The 24,050-nt window shown below is 42.8% G+C and overlaps 1 protein-coding gene across 2 annotated transcripts in view; it reads left to right on the forward strand.

The window, feature by feature from the left end:
- The window catches only part of LOC119170774 (cell adhesion molecule Dscam1), a 220,900-nt gene extending 197,158 nt beyond the window's left edge, over positions 1–23,742 (forward strand). For both annotated transcript variants that reach the window (XM_075886711.1, XM_075886712.1), the window contains exons 16-26: positions 392–523; positions 912–1,079; positions 2,703–2,773; positions 12,147–12,450; positions 15,499–15,597; positions 16,874–17,059; positions 18,207–18,503; positions 20,768–20,941; positions 21,732–21,884; positions 22,228–22,335; positions 23,604–23,742. In XM_075886711.1, the coding sequence (XP_075742826.1) occupies positions 392–523; positions 912–1,079; positions 2,703–2,773; positions 12,147–12,450; positions 15,499–15,597; positions 16,874–17,059; positions 18,207–18,503; positions 20,768–20,941; positions 21,732–21,884; positions 22,228–22,283 (1,640 nt within the window). In that variant the 3' untranslated portion in view covers positions 22,284–22,335; positions 23,604–23,742. The remainder of the gene's footprint in view (positions 1–391; positions 524–911; positions 1,080–2,702; positions 2,774–12,146; positions 12,451–15,498; positions 15,598–16,873; positions 17,060–18,206; positions 18,504–20,767; positions 20,942–21,731; positions 21,885–22,227; positions 22,336–23,603) is intronic.
- The last annotated feature ends 308 nt before the right edge of the window (positions 23,743–24,050 follow it).

A 24,050-nucleotide genomic window follows, 5' to 3' on the forward strand; every position in this document is an offset into this window, starting at 1 on the left:
AGACCATATAGAAAAAAGGAGACGTGCCTCGTAGTATAAGTGGTTCTTCAATTTGTGAAATATGCGACAGAAGGAAGTGACAAAAGTGGTCAGGCTTTCTTCACTGTGAAGGTGGATAACAAGCAAATTTGTTATCACTTGGAAGAGAAGTTACATCGCTGTTGCTTTTTCGCAATAAGTGATGATCTCAAGCCAATACTACCAACTTTTCAACTACTGTGCAATGTGAACCACAACACACAGCGATGGTAAAAAGGTTGCTTCAAACGTACATGCTCGTTAGGGTAAAGGGACTTACGAATAATTCGCAAGAAGCTAGCATTGACTTACTTTCTTGGCACCCATTTTGACGGAGTGAAAATTCACTGTAACTTGTTGCCTTTTTTTTCAGAGCCACCCGATCCTCCAATTGGAGTTCAAGTGACAAATTGCACTAGTCGCTCTGCGACAGTGCAGTGGCAGACTCCGTACAATGGCAACAGCCCTATCACTCGCTACATGCTCAACTACAAGCTCCTCAATGGTGAGGAATGAATTATCAAGAGCTGTGGAGCTAGTTCCATGTCGCTAAGTTGACTTTCACTGGTTGGCCGCAGTTTATATAAAATGTGAGAACACCACGCCCACCCCAAGATTAATGTGTCCGTTGAAGAACTGCACCATGCCAAAATAATCCTCAATACTCCAATACTCGTGCCTTATGAATACTTTGAGATCCTTACACGTAAATTGCTAAAACTTGCGCGAGTATATTTCTCCCAGCTTACTTACAAATGACAGAGATTGCGTTTAGGCTGAGTAAAATACACTTTATTGCAAGCGCAAGAAATTTATGTATCTCTCGCACTGGTCCCTAACTAGAGAGCAGAAGATTTAGGGCGCTTCTTTCTGCAATCTATTTTCTCGTCAAGACCCCTGGAATGGACCCGTCTCCGTCCTAGTCATCCTTGGTTCTGATACACAAAGCACTGTTCGGGAGCTTCAACCTGTCACCAAGTACGCCATTCGTGTCTCTGCCGAAAATGCACTTGGACCAGGAGAGCACAGCAACCAGGTGGTGGTCACCACTCTTGAAGAAGGCAAGTGCTTCCAGAGTCTCTTCTTTCTCAGTATGAGCAGTGTTCCGTTTTCGGCCATAAATCACTAATGACTATAAAGTTAGCTTCCACTTCCCACCTTGGCCAGTGCTATCAAAAGAATATTTCACTTAGCGTAACTACGCTGGAATTCAACTTCTGCACATTTCAGTTATTCGAGAGGTACTTTTTTTTCCTGACTTGCATGTCGATGACTTTGCCGTGTATGACGCAGCCGATCGACTTCGTTGTCTCGCTTGGATGCCTTTTGTGATGAACTGATTTCTTTTTTAGTCATGTGATTTGTATATAAAATGAAATATTGGTAGAAGTGAGAGGTCATCACATGCCCAACAGTGGCTACTAGTAGTTACCGTTTGGCATGTGATGATTACAGATGGTAGCTGGCGTTTGTAATCTGCATTGTAAAGGTGCAAGTGGTTTTGAACATACAGCACGTGCGGGTTAGATAGCGCGTGCGCAAAGAAGAAACAAAGCTAGCTGGATACACGAGATTAAGAAGCTTGCGGGCATAACGTGGCCATGGTGAGCACACCACTGATTTGATTTGCTCTATATAGGATAGGCCTTGGCCTTACAGTCAGCGCTGCCAGGCTTGTGGTTATGATTATGGGCTTAGGTAGTGTAGACGAGAAGGAAACCCCACTTTTCGCTCAATTGTTAGAGGAGTTAATGACAGATGAATTGATTCATTTATCCAAGTGTTATAAAAGTGTAGTTCACTGAATATGCCTAATGAAATTGGTATTTTGAATTACTTAGATAATTCGTGGCTCTGTGAATATGTCATGGGCAAGTAAGAAAGGCTGACGCATTTGTTATTTCTACCAGTACGCAATAGTTGCGTATATACATTGAAAATAAATTGGTCTAGAATTCGACAGTTTTTTTTTGTTCGGGTTTTTGTGCCATTAGTGGGCTGGACAGTGAATAGGAGAGCCGCTGGTTACTAGGATTCTGCTTTTATGAACAATTTCGGCTCAACAAAAATCTTTGAAATTATGGTTGCCTTTAGTACTGATGTACAGCTATTTACGCAAGCATTGTACTTATCATTACAAAGCGTTGTGCTCTCCAAACAAGCATTGGGGACGTGCTGATCAATGAATGGCAATTATTACGTATACAAATATGGTTACCACTGATGCACTCTAAAAGGGCTTACTATATTCTGACCCCTGTTTTGTACTTTTAGGTTAATAGCATCAATTTTTCTTAGCTCAACTAGATTCTACCAAAGGGGATCCATTCCAAGAAGATTATATGCACTATCCTAGTCACGCTCGTGCGCCTTTTACAACTGAACCATATAATTTTCACACAAAAGTTTGAGTCAGAAATAACATTTTGAAGCACTCCCTTTAATATGCACGTATTATTACTGCTTTTAGTGATATGAACGGAGAATACCAAGAAAACTGGGCCCTCTCAAAATGAAAAAAGTGCCTGGCTTACATTGTTGGTCACTATCACCTTAATCTGAGCAGAACCATTTAGTAGTTTTCCCTAAGATGAAATTCGGCCGTGTCTTAGTGTTGTAAACTGATCCTCTCATAAGGTCAGTATTACACTATTTGTTACATGTTTTTTCTTTTTCATTCGCAGCTCCATCAGGTGCGCCATTATCACTCACAGTGCACACAACGGGTTCTCAATCTCTCAAAGTTTCCTGGAAGGTAAGTGATCAACAACGACATCGTTTACTTGGAGACGTAGTTTTAATGCATTTCGATAACGAGTACACATGAATAGCACCGCATTAGTTCACTGCTGCAACCCTAATCCGTCGCATTAGCAATTTTAGATTATTGTGACTACTAATTGAAATGAAACTGCCAACACTGTCGCAGAATAATCTGCACCGTAAACACGAATTAGCTGTATTTTTGCAATTATAATGAGAACTTGCATATAATCACAACTAACCTTTACCAGCATACTGTTAGTACTCACAATTATCTTTTTTGCATATTTAATGCGATGCTATTCCATACCTTCCACTAGTAGTGAAACTAATTGTCTAACACAGAAAACGAGCCCCTACTTGCTTGTTGTGTTTGTCGTAATGTACGGCTTTAGTTACTGCTGCGAATCACGCTATCGTAACGCAGGGCCGCAGGTGACGTTAAAATAAAAAAAAACAATGTTCTGGGGAAGTTGGAAGGGATGAGACATCCTTAAACCCCAAATGTCCCATGAGCGCATGTTAGGATGAGTTCACAAGTGAATAAAAAGAAACATCGCTTCGCGAAGACTGATTTGTTTGTCGAAAGCATGCCTAAAGCGTCATTCCCTGTTTGACTATTGGTCATGTATTACTAGGCTTTACCTTATTGTCACGTCGGCCAGGCAATAATTGCTAGATATAGGGGTAGCAAGTATAGCGGATATTTTTTGAAGGACCTTGAGATTCAGCTGGCTGCAGCACGAGTGGTATAAGCGCGGATACCTCCGTGTTCAGTGATGGACAAAATATACCCTGTAACGCAGCAACCTACACCAACATGGCTATTTGTTTTGCTTTTAGGGTTCTTTTTTTGTTTTAGAAGGGACCGTGGAAGTGAACGGGGTCATGTGCTTTCACCGGAGCCGGTTACCTAACCCTGTCTGACAACAGCGCGCTCCAGTGCGCTTCAAATTAACGGATCCAGTGTTCCGCCTCATCCGCCACTGCGATCGAAGCGACCGAGCTCAATAATTATTCGTGAGCCACACGGCGTCAGGACTGGATAGCCACGCTCGAAAGGGCAACTTATCGGCTTCCCACAACAACGCGCGCCTTCTACATGAAGCGTGAAGCTGTAACACGTTGGTCGATATTAATGTCGCTGTAGCGAACACTATCTCCCTCCTCTCGCTTTGGTACAAACATCAGGTATGGTGCGGAACAAGCGTGGGCTAACGGCTGCGACAGGATGGTACACACTAGATGCCCGCTTATCATTGTCATTTTTTCCAATTTTCTTCCTAATATTAGTATTCATTTATGTTTGTTTTCACTTGTCTACTACTCGACGCATAAAAATGACATTTGAGAAGCCTTTTAAATTTAAATAATGACATTACCGTGATATGTGGCTTTCTGTAACTTCGTATTTTTGCACACACGCAATACTGGTTTTCTTAAAGTGAATGATTAAATTTATGAAAACTGTCACCGGTTCATTATTGCTGAGTGCTCAGCAAGTGCTTTGACCTTAGCTGGGTGGCTGAATCGTGTGACTGACAGACGGACAGACAGACGGAACGACAGACGGATGGACGGACAGACAGACAGACAGACAGACAGACAGACAGACAGACAGACAGACAGACAGGCAGGCAGGCAGGCAGGCAGAGTTGGCTGCAGTGTGTAGATCTGACCATGATCCCACAATTATATGTGGTGATTTTAACGCGCACCATGAATTGTGGGGTAGTGAGCGTCGTAGTATTAGGGGATCTGCTATAGTAAAATTATGCAAAGATTATGGTTACACTATACTAAATGATGGTTCTCCGACGTTTCTACGGGGGCCTAACTACTGCAGCGTACTAGACATCACTGAGTGCTCCTCTGAATTAGCGGCTGGAGCAGACTGGACTGCAGACGCTGATGCAAGAGGAAGTGACCACTTGCCAGTATTCATATATCACCCCAAGTTGAAGAAAACGAGAAATAACCACACAACAAGCATTACAAATTGGGCAATCTTTCGAGAACTACAGAGACAAAATCTTGAACCTTGTTCTGACGCAGAAACGTATGCATCGAAGATAAAAAATTTTCTAACAAAAGCAACTCGTGCAGTACCCATTCCAGATGGGTATTCGGGTGTTGACGCTGAGTATGAGAGGCTTCGGGCAATACGTCACCGATCTGAAAGAAGATATCGCAGGTCGGGTAACTTAGAAGATTTCAAGGTTGCACAGAAAGTACATTCTGCAATGCGTAACCAACTGCAGAAGCTTTCAACCCAAAGGTGGCAAGATTTATGTGCCTCACTTTCTTCATTTACCTCGGCGCCTAAACTGTGGAACATGGTACGCGCCCTCCGACAGCCAGTAGTCCACTCGAGACCACTACAGGCTCTAGCGCTGTCTCGAGGAGTTAGCGAACGTGTGATTGCCGAAGAATTTTGCGATCTTATACTGAGAAATGGAGAGACGGCCCAAACTAGTGAATATAAATCCTCAGCAGAATCAGCTTCGGCGGTTGTAACAAAGTTCTCTGCGATCAGTTCATCAGATCTGGATAACAGCTTCACACCAGAGGAGCTCCAACATGTGCTGTCTTCAGTAAAACGAACAAGTTCACCAGGAACAGATGGAGTTACATAAGCTGCTCTTGCTAATTTGTGCAAAAAAGGAAAATTACACCTGTTGGACATCTATAATAAAAGTTGGCAAGAAGAAAAATTTCCGGAAAGTTGGAAGATATCAAAAGTAGTACCGTTGCTAAAGCCAGGGAAGAGCCCTATGCAGTTGGACTCGTTTAGGCCGGTTAGTTTGACAAGTTGTTTTTCAAAAGTGATGGAAAAAATGATCAATGAACGAATTTTATGGTGGCAAGACATGAATAAACTACTACCAGAAAGCATAGCCGGCTTCAGAAGAGGTAGATGCACAATGGACTGCATTCTGGATTTGGTCACAGATGTGGAAAACCAACGAATGCAAGGAAACATCACTGTCGCTGTATTCCTTGATGTCCACCGAGCATACGACACAGTGAGTCACGTTCATGTTCTGGAAGGTCTGGCGTTACAGGGATTCAAGGGCAAGATACTGCGTTGGATCGCTGACTTCCTGAAGCACCGGAAAATTTTTGTAGTTACGCAGGAGGGCCCAACGTCAGAACATGTCGTCAACCAAGGAGTGCGACAGGGCAGCGTGCTAAGCCCTACTCTCTTTAATGCAGTCATGGCGCCGCTCCCGTATAATCTTCCACCTAACATCAGATGTTCAGTATATGCTGATGATATAAGTATATGGACGTCTGGTCCATCGTTTTTGGATATGCAACAAACTCTACAAGAAGGATTGGATTATGTAGACCGCTTTCTAAAAAAAAAGAGGTATGGCACTGAGTCTGGCTAAAACAGCCTTACTTCCGTTTACATTAAAAAGGCCTGGAAATTTCCAGATTATTCTGCAAAATCAGCTTATTCAAATGGTTAAAACTCATAAATTCTTGGGAGTAATTTTAGACCGGAGACTAACATGGTCGCCTCATGTCCAGTCCCTGGAACAAAAAGTGAATCAGGCCATTCGAATCCTCCGGCATCTCTGCGGGGCCAAATGGGGTGGTACTACAGAGTCGTTATTAGCCCTACATGTTGCCTGGATACGCCCCATCGTAACTTACTCACTGCCTCTGCTGCACGGACTCCCAGCCTCCACCGAAAGGAGACTTCACTTGTTATTGGCAAGGAGCTTGAGGGTATGTCTGGGTTTACCACGGTCAACTTACAGTGCTTTAGTGTATGCGGAGGCTCGAGAGCCACCTTTGGCAGTACTCCGAACTAAAGAAACATCTCGAAATTTATTTAGAATTTTCACGCAGCATGAAAGTCATTTTTTATCTGGTGCACTAACACAAAGGATGGCAACGAGACTACAGGATACTATATCATCATTTCAAGCAGTAGTACCAGAATTTAAACAATGGAAACCTTCAAAACCACCTTGGACGCTGCCACTTCTCAACGTTATCCATGAAATAGACGGCATAGAGAAGAAAGCAGACATGGCACCTCTAGTAGCGGCACAGTTGGTACTTCATCAGCTTCATGTAATGCATAATGAAAAAACGAAGATATATACAGGCGGATCATGCACAGAAGAAGCGTCAGCCTGTGCGGTCTTTATACCCGAAATTCGGAAAAGGAAGATGTACAAATTATCGCACAAATCTTCATCGACGACTGCAGAATAGGTGGCTATCTTTGAAGCAGTCAAGCTTATCTGCGAGAATCCTGAGCCACGAAAATGGGTGATGTGCACTGATAGCAAACCTGCTCTTCAGCTAATCAGAAATGTGAGATCACCTTACAAAAATGGTGAAATAGCACAATGTATCGCAGAAACTGTGGAATATGCCTCATCGCAGGGTCACAACATCGTATTACAATGGATACCCAGCCTCATTGGAATATAGGGAATGAAGATGATGATAGTCTCGTGAAGAAAGCATTGAAGGAAGGACGGGATTGCGCAATCCCTATGTCTGGGGCGGATATTCGGCATTTTATATCGCAAGGAGCTAACCATTGTTTGATGGAGAAGTGGTTTGAGAACCCTAAATCAAAGGAAACGGTATTTTTTGAAGTTGATCCACACAGAAAATTTTCCATAGCGACAGACCTCCCACGACACCTAGAGACATTGATCCACCGACTTAGATTGGAAGTAGCATACACAAACAGCTTCCTGCACAAGACACATCGATCCAACTCACCGGAATGCCATTGTGGTCATGCAGAAGAAAATGTTCGCCATATTCTTTTGGAGTGCGCTATATACGCGAATGAAAGAGAAAAATTAAAGAACAAATTAGCAAGTTTGGACACACGGCCCCTCACAATAAAGAAACTACTTGGACCATGGCCGGAAATGCATCTCCAGAAAAAGGCAATAATCTCTCTGACAGACTTTTTAGTGGAGACCGGACTGGACAAGCGCCTATGAATGACAGCCAGAGATGGGTATTATGTAAAGTGTGGTCATGTATACACTGACATTAGAGTAGTAAGGTGTGCGTGTAAGTAGTTTGTGACTGTGTGAATTGCGTGAAGAAAACTGAGTATTGGCATGATCTTTGAACTGGTTTCAGTGTGCTATTATGTTTTTTTTCTTTTTTCTTTTTTTCTTTCTTTTCCGTATTGTTAACTTTTGGGTACCGTTCTGTATTATTATTTTATTTTTCGCTGCAAAACTTTGTGATATGGAGTAGCCGAGGCAATAGGCACCTCAACCTCTCCACAGAAAAACAGTTACAACAGAACAGAACAGAACAGAACAGAACAGAACAGACAGACAGACAGACAGACAGACAGACAGACAGACAGACAGACAGACAGACAGACAGACAGACAGACAGACAGACAGACAGACAGACAGACAGACGAATGGATGGTCGGACAGACCAATATTTCTCCGTTCAAGTATCCCAAGAAGGAATATCATCATTAACGCAGTGTACCAGTCTTAGAATTGCTAACACCTGTGCAGTCTTATCCAGCAAATTGACATATTTTTGTTAATAGACTACGTTACGTATAACTGAGCTCGTCGGATGCTTCTACTCATTGTGAAGCAAGCCTTTAGCATTGCGGTGAAGTGGTTGTGGCCGTGCAATCGTCATGCGTGTCGCGTATTTGTTTACCTACTCAGTGCTTCAATCATATGCTTCGACCGCACTTCCTGATACCAGAGCTTGCGGTTAAGTAAGTCACGCTTGCGACACGAAGAGTAGCTTTTCTTGGTGTTTGGACGCGCGCCAATGACCTAACTCGAGATAGCGTATTATGTGGCGATGTGGACTTAGCTAAGACGGTAAGCTAAGTCCAACCCTCGGCGCTGGGTGATGAGACTGAGCGGGAAAGTCAAACCACGTGAAGCAACTGCGAATGGGTTGTTCTATTCTTAGCTAGTAGCTTTCTTATTATAGCACTCATTCGCAAAATATTGCAACACCACGTTCACATCGTACAAGTGGTCATTTATCGCGAGATCACGAAATTTCGACCTCTTGATTGCCTACTCACCCTTCAAAGGAGAATTCAGCCACCTGCAGCCCGCATGCTAGTATATTCGGCCCCCTGGAAGGCGTCGTACGCCTTGTTCCCTTCCTCTTGACACTTCCTGTATGAATGCTGACACGGGTGTTTCACCTGAAAAGAGATTTTTGTTTGTAATATATGCTTGATTTGGAGTTACTGAGTAGTGTGCAGGAAATAAACGTGATTCACGTAGTAATTTTGAAAATCAATCCAAATTTTTACGTTTTGCTAGCAAAGACCCCTCGTAAAATTTTGTGGAGCACGCCACTGCTTCGGCTTCGAAACATTTGGCGCTCCGCCTCAAAAAGACGCTGACCACTGCTTTCAAGAGACACTAAAGAGCAAAAACACTTTTTTGGGGTTGGTAAATTACTCTTTCACAATAAACTAAACACCCAGCTTGCGGCGAGAAGACTCGTAGTAAGTAAGAAAAGAGGAAAAAGGAAAAAAAAATGTGGGTGGCAACAAGACTTAAAAATTTCCGCATCATTTATCGTGGCGTCAAACATTTTGACGGCTCCTACAAGGGCCCAAGTAGTTACTAATCTGTAAAAATGCAGTGCCTTTTCCTCTAAGAAGGACAGACACTTGGAATACTAAGACGCAGAATATTTTTTAGACTGAATGGCGTCGAAAGACGATCACTACACTTTGAATACCGTTACCTTAATCATGAATATTTGGCGCAAAACTTAAGAATAAAACTTTCAACATAATTTTCTTCTTTCTGATTGAGCCTATTGTAATGAAATTATTACCATTGGAGTTCTCGCTCTACAAGACACCAATTTAGGCTCATTGATTCTTTCTCTTTCACGTCCTTTTAATGAGAACGCCAGACGGAGGGCTTGTTGTCAGGTCATTGTGATTCGAAGAAATGTAAAGACTTTGGCAAGCACTCACCGCTCTGATCGCATTTCTTATGAAATGCGATCAGTGTGGTGATCCTGTGGATATCAGTGTGGTGATCAGTTAGGCTACGTATTTCTTATGAGATACGTAGCCTAACTGATTATAAAAAAATGAGACTGTAAATGATACTACATTCTACGAGTACTCTGGCGTCATTTTTCTGGAAAAAAAATAACAGCGCGATAAAAACGAATACAAACAACCGAGCACCAACGCGCTGCGCCGTCCGTCATTGTTCCTCATTTATATATAGGTAACATTTTCGTCTACAAAATGTGTAGAAATAAGTAGAACGTTAAGCACAACAATATCAATCTACAGAGTTGAGCAATTACGACGTGCCTGCTTTGAGATTGAAAAAGAAGGCAGATCCCACGTACAGAGAGAATCGATGATCTGCGAAACATGGATGAGGAAGGTTGATATGTCACTTTAAATCAGCACAACGTTGCGAGTCGGTTGTAAATTGTGCCATACTTAACTTCCATGTAGTGGTTATCACGATTGCGCCTGGAATTTCTGTTCCCCGCTCGTTCACGTTACGTAAAGCCAGATTTTTTATATCTGAAGCTACCGCAACGGCCGCGAGCACGCTATGAACGTAGCATGTGGTCACGTTTTACATAACACGCAGGTAATGATTATCATGATTTGACGTGTCATTTACCTTCATCGTGTGTTTGCGGCACGTGATGCCAAATTTGGTACACGTGGAGCTATCGAAACGGCTGTAGCATGTAGTCATGTTTTATATGACACGCATATCATGAATATCTTGTTTGGAAGTGTCAATCACCTTCGTCTACTCCGGTGGCGTGATATTCAATTTTCTATATGAGGAGCTAGCGAAACGGCCGCAAATGTGCCATAAGCGTAGCATGTAGTCATGTTTTAGCAACACGCATGTCATAATTAACACGTTGGGACGTGTTGTTTACCTTATTCATCGATTCACGTCACTTGATAGGAAGTTTGGCACATTAAACTGCCGCAATCACCCGAGCAGGGAGGTACGCTATCATGTTCTTATATGACACGCATGTCCTGATTACATTTTTGCTCCGTCTACCTTCGTCATTCATTCACATCACGTAACACCGAAATTGGTATATGTGAAGCTAGCTAACCGACTGCAAGCGCATTTTGGGCATAGCATGTGCTGAAGTTCATACATGCCACGCATGTTATGGTTATCATGTTTCACCAGTCATATTCGTCATTCATACGCGTGCCATATCACCAAATTTGGTATATGTGCATCTGACAAAACAACTGCGAGAGCACCTTAAGTGCGGCGTGTAGTAATGAGTTGCATGATATCCATGTCATCACTTACACGTTAAGGTCTGTCACATATGTTCGCCATGCCCTCCTGTCACACCATACCAATTTTGCTTGATGTAATGTGAACGAAACCGCCGCAAGAGCAGCAAGGCCATGAATTTTCAATCAAGACATTAACGACATATATATCATGAATTTTAAGTTATCACTAGTCACTTGTTTCTGTCATACAATGTATGCCATACCAATTTTAGTATAGAGACAATTATCAAAATAGACAAGAAAGCTAAATGTCGTAGGCGGCTATATAGATAGATAGATATTATCAAAATTACCGAAGTTCACTAAGAAATCATTCGCATTCTGAATTCAGTTGCCTGCGTTAAAGCAAAACCCCATAAACGCAAGAATGCTCGCTACAGTGACGAGCGATGCTATAAGCGACAAAAGAGGGCGTTCGCGTGACGTGTCACGTGGAAGTTTTCGCGTGCTTAGTTGGTTCTCCAGATTATCCGTCGCCCATCGCCCGGAAGCACTGTGCTAAAATCGTGGGAGCAGGATGTACACAACAGACGTACTGCCGGTTTTCTCGATGTGCAGCGAATTCACCACCTGCTCTTATTCTCCTCTCAACCTGAGTCAAGTGTGCACAACGAACAAATAACGTATTGTTTATGCACGTTCATATAAAAGAAGTGCTGCAAGGATTTGATAAGCCCCTTCCTTTCCATTATACATATACAACAACACATTTAACTTTTACTCTGCATGTTGCCAACTACATGGAATTTTCGGTAGGAGCAGACTGCCTAACGCCAGCAACAGTGGAGTTCGCTCGCCGAAGCCATCGTATGAAGGAAGTGTGCCAGCGCAAGCGACTGGTCACGCGAAGGCAATCTACGCCACGTTACTCATCGCTGTCACGAGTATGTTGGTGGTTATGGGGTTTGGCTTTTAACTGCGAATGTTCCATTCATCCGTTTTTATACCTGTTTGTATTCGTTACGTCCGCAAGACTTCGTGACCATTTGTACCTACAGCCTTCAGTTGATCGGGCTAATTGAGAGCGCTCCTATTTATCTCGACGTAGGCACCGAAGAAGGAGCAGCAGCACGGCACCATCTTAGGATATCGCGTCGGGTATCGCGTCGCCCACACCGACGACAGCTTCCAGTTCAAGCAGGTCGAGGTGCGCCGTGTTTCCAGTCACAGTGGCGTTCCTCCTGTACTAAACGAGGAAGGAGATGGCCGAGAAGCAGAGCAAGAATACGTGGAGACAACGTACTTGACGAATCTACATCGTCTCACGAAGTATGGTGTTGTGGTCCAAGCGTACAATGCTGCTGGTACTGGGCCTGCTTCCGACGAAGTTATAGCCACTACCCTGGAGTCTGGTGAGTTGTCACTCCTGCACTTGTATAGGCTCGGTTGTAGGGCAGTTGTGAACTGCCGAACCCAAACAGCTTGCGAGGTACGAAATGGACTCCAAATGAGATCATGTGCAGTAAAATGACAAAGAAAATTAGCTTATTGGGATGATTAAAAACGGCACTGCGGAAGGTCCTACGATTACCTTTGAAAATTGGCAGGTCTGTAGTATAAACTACGCTCTCTTTGCACTATATAATGGTGTCTGTAGATTTTTACGAAACGACGCAGCAGTAGTCTTGTATAGGCTGGCAATTATTCTGTTAGGTAATTGTGTTGTGCATCATAAAAGGTCAAACAGTTTCTGCCACGGATACTTAGCTATGCACCGCTAATTATAAGGAAAAGCTTCGCTATCGTACGTGTGCGCATCTTCTACAAAAAACCATAATGCTCACAATTTGACCTCTTCCTAATTGCGTGTCGAATCACCCTCAGCGATCACTTGCATTTGATTCATTTACTGCACGCATTCTCACATGTTTACTCGAGACAAATGCTCCCACTAATTATAGGCGTGGAAAAATTAATTTTATGTTGCCTTTGGAACGGTGCCGTGCAAGCCTTTTCAGCCTACTAGGCATCGGGGTCAGAGTGCGAGTCTGAGTTAAAAGCAGCTGGAAGAAGCCATAAGGACACGTTTTTATTGTTGGTGCACAAATAGTGAACACGTTCTCTTCGTATTCATAACAATTACATTTAAGGTTAAGTAAACACACTTGTACTGTATCAATCTTTACTTGAATAGTGAAGCCATCAACTACGTAGCCGAGAGTAAACAATCGCCTATCACAAAAAAAGTTTACATTGGAAGGACACGACTAATAATGACGGCTAGGTTAGGAACTCGGACACCCGATCGCATTTAGTTCGAGTGCACGACATCCGTTGCTCGGCATACTTCTTACAATCTCATATTCCGGCAAGGGTGCTTGATTACAGCCCTATGACAGCAAGGACAAACAAACAACGTCTGATGAAGTACTTTCCACGGTATCAGGTCATTTCCGGACGAGCATGCGTGTTTAATATATGCCCTCCACTACATGACACCGCCCTTCTATTTTTAGCTTTGAAGTATGCGATAGCTCCACGTATCTCAAAAACACGGCATCAATTGAGCAGAGCAGCACGTTTTTTTTTCATTATTTCGTTGCTGTCTATGTGTACTCTTTGTTTGGGAGACATTACTCCCTGCGGGTTTTTTTGCATGTTGAAAAATGTTTGTTTTCCTCGCAGTTCCACTTCATGGCCATGGGAACGATAAACGTGTAATGAGAGCCTCTCAGTAATTACACTATCAAGGTTGTTTGGAGGGACGCCGCTGTGCGAATATAGTGTTGCAAAAAAACAAAAAAACATGTTCGTTGTGGCAGGATAAGCACGTAGTATCTTTCAGCCTTAGAGGGGTTGAGTGACACAGTGACGCGCTTACGTTGCCACAAAATTGTTCTACTCTAATAGCGACATTTCTATGAAGTGTCGCAAAGCATAGGCGTAGTCACATTATAGGTTATTAGCCTTTATTTGGGAGAGCCACTTCATTGGGAGTCCGTTCTTTTGTGATACTCTAATTTAGTTAAACAAAACGTGGTGGTCTCTTGCTTTCTACAGTTAACAATACTTGAGCTTCGAGATTGACCCCCTGTGCAGAGCGAGTTTTAGAGAAACCCGAATGGAAGTTAGTTGTAGTGACGCATGAACGCAATATAGTTGGAATGATACCTAAAGATGGTTATGCACATTATATTTGTGTAACCGTCTGAAATACTGTAGCAATTACGGGCAAAGCCCTTGAGAATTGCCTGGAGACACTGCCACGGGAATAAATTGAAATATTTCGGTTTGTCTAGAACGCACAATAAACACATAGGCACAAACTTGACACAACTGAAAGCCCCTAAGAAACAATCGCCTAATAAAAAAAAGCGACGATGTATTTAAGTTAAAATACCTGTAGTAGTGATCCGACCTGCTTATGACCTAGTTCGTATTTGCTATGAGACTGAATTTCAGGCATCATTGCAGGATGAAATATAAATTCATCACTGTGCCGTGTCTCGCCGTAAGAACATTGTGTCCATGAGTGATTATATGGGAAGCGCTCTACGTATGAGAATACTTAGGCACTCGTCTCCTTTGCTCAATTTGCAAGCAGAAGCAGAATGAGCGAAGCTGGACTCTCGTAGATGTAAACCTCTCGAACAGCCAGCTCTCATAGCATGTGGTCTTACCGGTTGCCTACATTTCTTCCGAGTGTTTAGCTGGAATTAAAGGCCTCCGACGACTGGTGGTAATCTTTTGACTGAATAAAGGCGCACACCCAGACACGGACACCAAAACAGAAAATTACAGAGACTGAAATACAGACCGGTGGTAAAGTTGTCATACACCACATTTCCTCCAAACTCGAGAAAAAAACTGAGTTCACAGAAATAGCTATGTGAACGGTCAAGAACGCCTTTTATTTCCTTGTAATTAAAAAAAATATTCAATGCCTGTGTACACGCAGCGGTCACTCTGCGTATGTTGAAGCTTGCGTGTTTTATCAAACAGCCGTAAAATATTTAGGGTGCTTATCGCAAATATACCATACATTGAAAGTAGCGGTTTATTGTGCGTACAGTTGCGAAACAGCATGACGCTCAAATATTTTGTGTATTTTAGGGTAAACTACACGTTCCCATGTTTGTATGCACGCATCTTTATGCACGTACTTACCTCTCTTAATTGCTCATGCTAAGTGCGGTTGTCATCAAATTTTACTTGAACATATTGTGGATGATTTAAGATCGCTGACTACAAAGAGTTTCAGCACATTTGGGCTCTATTGTGTTCATTATTAACAAGTACTGTGTTATATAACTTAGGATAGCTTGAAAGCATGTGAGAATATTGACGCATAACACACTTAATGTGCCCATCACCAAAGTGTAGTAGGCCCTTGTGTGTTTGCCTTTTCTTCGCAAACTGACACAGAGTAACTCAAACCTTACTCATTTTTTGATGCTCAGCACCGCCTACATCACCCAGCGCAAAGGCCCTACCACTCTCGAACTCGTCTCTGCTAGTGCAATGGGAAAAGGAGAAGAAGGACGGTTATTCAGCGACGGGTAAGTACTAGTAGCTGCATAGGAGAGATATTTCGTAGCCGAACCAAAATGTGAACAGAATGTCTGTCTCCAGTTTATTGTCGTATTTGAAACTGTGTTATATAATGGCAGTGATTTTCCTTCTTATTTGAATTTTGTCTTCGCTTGTTTTTGTTTTTAGCAAAGCAGGTATAATGAGAACTTTCTCAAATGAACATTTTTTAACAGCAAGAATCTTAAGCTTAAAGTTTCTTGTTCACCTCGTACAAACAAAAACTGTCATCATAGTACACTAACATGCGTCACAGACATTGAATAAATCCGACTACTCACGCCGGCTGTACGAAAAAAAGAAGGTGATTGTTGCTAGTGAAAATCGCTTCCAAGCAATGGCAGCTAGCCCGAGACACTTAGTATCATGATGGAGAGAAGGCAACGGTATCTGCAAAAAAAAAATACACCATCTTCTACTAAACGGAATCATGTGGGTATCCGAGGCAGCACTGGTGTTCACTTGTGTTTCCGTTCGTTTTTTTCCGAGTGGGTTTCATTTATGCGCGAATTTGTGTATAAGTTGTGTATGGGTTATCTTACCCCCCCCTCCCATTTGTTTGTGTTACCTCGTGTGTGCCGTAAAATGAATACCCAGCGCTGCTAGGAGAATGCGATGGAGCGAGCGCGCATACATTATAAACGACTGCACAGCTGTGGCAGAGAGAAAAAACCAGAAAAGAGAAGCGAAGCTGAGGCAGCGCTTAGTCACCTCTTCCCGCCTCCTCGGGCTCACGCGAAGAGAGGGGCGGGAGTTGGTTGCATGCGCAGTGGGTGAATGGGTGGTTGTCGAGGAATGGACGCGATAAAAAAGAGTCGAGCCGAGCTAAAGCTTATTCGCATCTAAAGGTACCCGTGGTGCTGGAATGCCGATGCCAACGAAGACGAGGCCTATGTCATGTTTGTGACTGTCCGTGGTTTGGATCGACCATCCATGCACTGAAAATGAAAAATGGAACTCACACTGGATGCTTCACGCACAGGAAGCGTGTGAGCGCACACACGCACACACACACACACACACACACACACACACACACACACACACACACGCACGCACGCACGCACGCGCACACACACACGCACACACACACACACACGCACACACACACACACACGCACACGAACACACACACACACACACACACACACAGCTCTCTAGACTTCCTTTGACTCGTTAACATCACGTGTATCAACGTTTAATTTATTCTTAGATTTATGACCCGTGATTGGATTTTTATTGCAGAATATGTGCTGCACTACGGCACAGAACTGGGAGAATGGAACAAGGTGTCGCTGAATTCGAGCAAACAGTCCTTTGTACTTGATGGCCTCAAGTGCGGCACCACGTATCGCCTCTACATGACTGCATCCAACAGCATCGGCACAGGAGAGCCTGGAGCCGAGGTCATTGTACGCACCAACGGCGCAGGTTCGTTCGAGCATTGTTCCTCTACTTGAAAAATCACATTACCTTTGTGTCGCTGTCGCTCTCTATATTGCGTTGGTTTAGCTTTCGCCATTGTTTTGCTGGCATTACTTAAAAATTGAGTATGGGTCGTTGCATCCTTCCATATCATGTACATCTGCGAGAATGCACGTGTTTCATCGCTTTTTGTCCTGGTGTTTTGTCGTCCTGGTACTTGCTGTCTCATTTCTTTACTTTCAATATATGTATGACATGTAAAGCTGTTGCCTAATTACAGATAGCGCCATTACCGAGAATAATAAATGACAATAAATTGACAATAAATTGGTGACAATAAATTTCAGAGGAACTCTGAAATGTGCTTGTACTTGATGAATTATCAAATTCTGCAGCAGTTATTTGCGAGGCAATGAAAATTCGTTGTGAGGTCATTCTATTACTTGGAAGAGAATTGCAGGAACACTTAGAGCCCCTAGCATTTGAGGTACGGCGCACCCAGTGCGCGACAAAGAGCGCATATTATCAATTCCCACTGTTCGTGGTATCTGATAATTATTTTGCAACATTATCACTAGCATCCGTTTAACAAGTGAAGGTGACTCTTACACTTGCCGCAGAAGCTGTGTCTACGCAACAAGCTTTATGGCAGCTAACTGCGCGTGCCTATATTTTGTTTATTGTGCACATGTTGTTTTGTTTGTTACATTTGGTAATAGCGCACACTGAGTTAAAAGCAAGTGCGCTTAATTGATGAATCAGTGCATTGTTGAAAATTAGTGCTCTGAATGTGTTGTGTGTTTTCTCTGTCTCGTTCCTGGTGCTCGCTATACATCTGGTGCAAAGAATAACCAACAAGCCCGTCGTCCAACCTTAGGCCCCACAGCGTTCTCCGAATCAAGACGTACTTAGTCTAGTGTTACAGTGTATTGTTTAGACAAAGTAACTGCATCTAATGCTTCCACCCTATCTCGTAGTTTCGAGCTGGTGGCTTCTCTTAATTTTTACATTTATATGTTTTCTGTCCGTTTCTGCTTCAGAAGTAGTCAGTTCAACCTGTCGTTACTTCGTTATTGCTTAAGTCAACTTAGCTTTGTTTATGAAAGCATACTTTTCTACGGGAATCCCTTGCATATATTCATATTTTGTTCAGCTCCAATATCTCCGGCGAGCGACACGTTTGTCGTCACCAATGCCACCAGTGCCAGTTTGAACTTGGCTGCCTGGATGACCGCCGGCTGTCCCGTGACTGGTTTTGCCGTCCAGTACCGGCCGAGGTTCCACAAGGCATGGATTCTGGCCGCAGACGGCATCAACCCTGGCACGCGTCACTACGTCATTGGAGACCTATCACCTAGCCGCCAGTACCAGGTGCGCGTAGTTGCGCAGAGCGACGCCGGTGCAACACAGGCCGATTTCTCTTTCCGGACCACAGCGTTGCCTGCCAGTGGTAAGCAATCGAGCCATCTCATATGGCGTCGTCTTTTTGAGGCACCAGACACGAGTGTACGCAGTCTTCGTCACTTTGCCGATATAAAACGTCTCTCATCGGGTTCCATTCAAATGTGCAGAATCTCTTTATGTTCGTTTATTCTGCTACTCCCCTACTTTTGTGGGCTCTCTTAGCCTGGGATCTTTAATAGACTGCAGAATATATTGTCGTAATTATTTAACATTGCCCATAAAAGCTTACTTGTTATATTTAATAGTGGTCCCCGCATTCGGGATTCGGCACAGACCAAATGCCTGAGACCCGTGTACTCATGTTTAAGAGCAAAAAACTGGGCGTGGCTTTCACCGAACTTCGCTAAAACGTTCGGTGGTAAGATATAAATGGTCGCGCACTGTAATATAACGCAACATGACGAAAATAGCCCACTCGTCATCGTGAGACTAAAATATGTGATTTTGTCGATACCCAACTTGCCCGATTTCTAGCGCCCACTATAAGGGGAAACAATTCATAGATCACCTAGGTTTCCTTTTATATCTGGTGCAGCGCAGTTCTAGATAACGTAGTCAGCAGTACGTCGCAAAGGAGGTTGACGCTGTTGCGTTTTTTTTTTCGCAAGTCAAATAATGAATAATAGGCATAAGTGAAAATGATCTTATGAACTACAGACCGTCGTACCAAGCTCGAAAGCGTTCTAGAAGAAAACTATGGCCAAATATAGTTGGATGAAGAAAGCTGAAGGTGTGAATCGCTTTCACCATCCTTCTTGCAATGATAAATCCAGATAGAAACGTTGATCTGAAGAACGAATTCACCATAGTCATGTATTGTGCTCAGAAAAGGAACACCAATAAATACATGAACAGGGGAAGGAGCCACATGCCTGTCGCACTTTCGACAACCACAAGTGATTCTAAAACCATTGGCGCTAAATTTATGGGATTTTTCAGAACATTTCAGAATACAATGCACGCCCTTCGAACTTTGTTAGCCCCCAGGTGGTCGAAATTTCTGGAGCCCTCCACTACGGCGTCTCTCATATTCATATGAGTGGTTTTGGGACATAAAACTCCACATATTAATCAATCAATTTTGTTAGCGGTCGAGTAGAAAAGTCATTTTCCTTTAGTTGTATGTCAAGTACGGTTGAGGATCATTCAGCCTTAAATTTTTTAACACCCAACTCTAACAAAATTATCAATTTTGCAATTCTTTCAAAAGTTAGTTTGCGACTTTCGTATGTGTGCGAAGTGTAATAATAAGAAATAAATAAACAGATATTCTTATTACGGAGCAGGCGTAGCAGTCGGGGTTAAGGCTCGAAATATCTTGAGTGGCAGTATATTTATCGGCCTGTAGAGAAGAGTTTAGTTTAGAGCTCATTGCAGTACTAAACGTTGTTCGTTGTTTGTGTTAGAGACATTTAGAAAGAGGGAACGTGAAACGTGATGTCAATGCCGGAACCACTTCAGTGGAGGAGGGCACCGCACCAACAGTGTGAGGTGACTTACATACAAGAAATGGGTCGGGATAGGGGTCCGCCTAAAATCTTGCAAGTGGTTAGATAACCAGTAAAAAAGAGTGGAAGGCGACCCCGATGACCTAAGTAAGGCAGTCTACTAATAAACATATTTTCCAGCGTCGTTTTTCTTCTAATGCGACTATCAGTTTCTTCGACATCAGACAGTTACCGTTCCGTCGACGAGAGTTGAGGCACTTCAATCATTGACGATAGTTTTGTGACCGCAGTTCAGAAAAAAATCTTCAGGCTGCATAATTCAGCTCTTCCTAGCCCATTTTATATTTTCAGAATGCATCCTCAGCCCTTACAAACGCTGTCTGAATCTATAATGCCTATTGTTATATGACTTGACTAAGCAATAATTGAGAATAGGCTCAGTAGCTTTATCTTGTTTTTTTTCCTGGATATAGCCCTGAAAATGCAGTCAGTGTAAAACAATATATAATGAACAGTGCCCGCGGCTTCTAGTAGCGCATACTAGCTATACCTTGAAGTCATCAGCTTTAGGTACTGCATACGTTTATCTATAATAGAGTCCTGCTTGAATAGCTTCCAGTTGCTGAACCACCCTCACTCGATGAAAGTGCTAAAGAAAAACCGTCTCACACACAAATTTCTTCCTTTTTTGTCCTTATAAAATTGCTATATTCTTGACCTAGAATAAATAAATTCTCGCATAAATAGTTCAGTTAGAGACGACCATCATACAAATAACTTTCTATTTTTGTGGTTTACGCAGTGTCAACCCAGAGTCCAACTGCAATCAAGGACCAGTCGGCGGTACCATTTCACCTGAATGCGTCAATGGTGGCTCCACTAGCTGTGTGTGCCATTTTAATGCCCATTGCCGTCCTTCTCGTCCACATCTACTTCAAGAGGCATCGGTCACGCAGAAACAGAGCCATTGAACAAGGTGAGGAAATCGCCTTGTTTTATGTGCAAAAAATGCACGAATAAACAGGCAGCAGGTGGTGCAGTCTTGAAAAACTTTAAAACTTGAAAACTTGAAAAAGGGACAACCTATTTTAGGGCCCCCTTAAACTCTTTGACGTGAGCAATGTACACCCAGAAAATACGTTCGGCTGCAGCTGCAACATGATGACGCCAAGGCCCATGCTTGAAAGTGCACAGCTGGTGGTAGAGCCGTGTGTCCTTTAGGCATAGTGAGTGCGTATAATGCGTGCTACTGCGCCGTCGGTTGCAAAAGTCAGTGTAGGTGGCGTCATGTTCAAGGTTGAATGGTTGCAAGGAAACACAATATGGGGCCAGTTTTGTTTATTGTTAGCATTGGACAGTTTGCCGGTGGGCGCAGCTGCTCCATCATTAGATATTAGATATCTGACTAGATATAAAAATATTTCTGACTTGTGCGGGAAGAATAGAATGTAATTGCTACTGAACTCACTATATTACACGCTGAATAGCTTGAAATAAACAAAACAGAGCCCAAAGTTTCTTGCTATGCAGCTATTTACTATACAGCTATTTTAGCGTAGTTGATTACTAGTTCGTACCTATTAACTAGCGTTTTGTTTGAACAAGCTATATCTCAGAATTCGAAGAACTTCACTGCATCAGATATTCTTCAATGTGTCTACCAAAGCTACCGAGTGAACTGCCCCTGCTGGTAGTAGCTGTTGTGAGATGTGCTGTGTGAGTTAAACTAAATAATAAGATGTCTGTTATGCTCTTTCCTTATACAGAGAGTCCTGACCCGAGTAAGCAGTATTTCCAAGACGCGGTAATCCTGTCCGTGTTCAACCAGAAGGAACCAGCCATGAAGAACAGCGTAGCAAGCTCCACCTACTACGCTTCAATGTCAAACAAGACAATGCCATTAGCGATCAAGAACCATAGTAAGTACAATGCGTGCAATAGAATTGGAAACTTCTGAAGTGAAGGACAAACATAGAAGTTAACATCACCTTGCAGCTAAGGTAATTGCGATTAATCAAATTCCAGTATTATCATATTTACATACACTACAAGTGGTACGAATTCCTCGAACAAGAAACATCTGTGTACCTTTATTTATGCGGAATACATATTGTTATACAGGGAAGCAACCTTGTATGATATGGAAGTTCTACGACGGTATAATCTTACACCTCATCGCATACCTTCAGGGAGCACAAAGCTATGGGAATCAAAGAATGTTACACCACGTATCTTACTATGATTGTTTTTTCATGAATGCAGGGAGATCTATAGAACAAGAAAAGTGGGATGCACTTGCTGTGGCTGAGGCACTGTGAAAAAACTCAACTCATGAGCTTGAAGCACACAAGGGGCTCGTTAACCACCAGGGTGAGTGACTGTATTGCGTCGGAAGTGTGTCTAGAATGCATGCTTATTGCAGCTATTCAAGAATGAAAATGTATCGTTTCTATATGAGCGTTGAAATAAACAGAGCTATGGCTAGTTAAAAGAGTTCAGAATGAATTGGTGGTGGAAGCAATGCATGAGCCAGTAGAGTGCATGAATTTAGGCTTATTGATCTCAGTAGTCCAATGTACCCAGGGCTACCTGGACAAATGTTATGGGATGAAGACTTGAAGCCAAATGAGTTTACATTGTTGAACATCATTTCTTGATGGGCAGTGAACCTTTTATCAGCAGACGCTCTTCGTCGACGTCATTATTACCAATCCTGGTGTGCTAGGAATATATGCAGGTATGAGCTCCACGTACAAAAAATTTTTTGATGAAGCTGGAAATTCTTGAGGTCCGCGTAGTTAGAAAAAATGAGCAGATTATAGAACGCCGGGGGGGAAAAGTTCTTGCAGCTCTTCATTTTGGCTTCTCTCAAAACCCCTGTTTGGTTTTGAGACGTTAAACTATATAATTATTGTTACAGATGCAGAAAAAATTGAATGTAATAGTGAAATAAACAAAATACACAAAAAGACCGAAGTTAGACGCCGCTAAACAATGACAAAGCAAAGAAAAAGTAAGAGAAACAGAAACTAAAAAATAAGTATTACCAATATAAAAATAAAACGAAGACAAAAATAGTGCATCATTTTATGCTTGTGCCACACGAGACACGTGATAGACCATGGGGGTCACCGCAAACTTTTCACTACTGTGAATTGCCACAGTAATTCGGTTCATATAGTAACAGTGCATAGTAACGCAAAAAAACCTTGCATGGCTTTGAGCTACTTTCGGATCAAATCAGAAACAGCTGCATGAACTGGTGATGTAAATGCTTCTTTAAAGAGAGTTATACAAATAATACCGCTGGGTGAACATGTCATTCGTTCTTATTCCTGCGTGTCTTTAGAGATATCGATTGACACTCTGTAGAGTTACAATGTTAGTATTAGGAGTTATAAGGTGTATTGTGCTATAGTATTTAGGCGGTGGCTGTATGAATCAAGCAATGAGTCAATGAATGGCTTTAAACTTTCCCGCTGACTTTTTATCATTGCGAGTACTCAGCCAAAGCATGCACTGTACATGCTTAAGTACAATATGACCGGTACAATGTGCAAACGACCACATTACCGTTTTTGGTGCTCTAAAATATGAAGCAATTCCCTGACGCCTCCTGTAATTTTCTTTTATCCTAGGAAAGCCTTGTAGTGCTGGGACTACGCTCGTGTGTGGAGCCATGAATACCCACTGTGCTAACGACGGTGCAGCTTCTGTACCTCGAATCTTGAGGTTCGTGCCAAGCATCAAGGCCCACAACTGCCAGACTCAATATCAGTCAACAAAGTACGAGCTGTTCTGGTGCTACGTCGGTGGCATCAGCTGAGACTTCAGTCGTTCATCCGGTGTCCGTGTTGACCGGTGTGCGGAACCAGCAATGAAGGAAGCAGTGATAACAGTAGTGATGGCGATGAAGCATTCTGCTGCAAAGTTTTTGCTGTGCTTTAGACATTCAACGTGCCGGAAGAATGTTGGCACTGGGCGTAACTTGCAATCGTGTGTCGACTCGCTTGTTTCTATCCCCATTGTCGGGGAAGTGACAGTTGTGCCTTCTCTATGCTCTGTTTGAAGCCAATTAAAAGAGC

Source organism: Rhipicephalus microplus, chromosome 2 (assembly GCF_043290135.1).
Source record: "Rhipicephalus microplus isolate Deutch F79 chromosome 2, USDA_Rmic, whole genome shotgun sequence".
NCBI classification, from domain to species: Eukaryota; Metazoa; Arthropoda; class Arachnida; order Ixodida; family Ixodidae; genus Rhipicephalus; species Rhipicephalus microplus.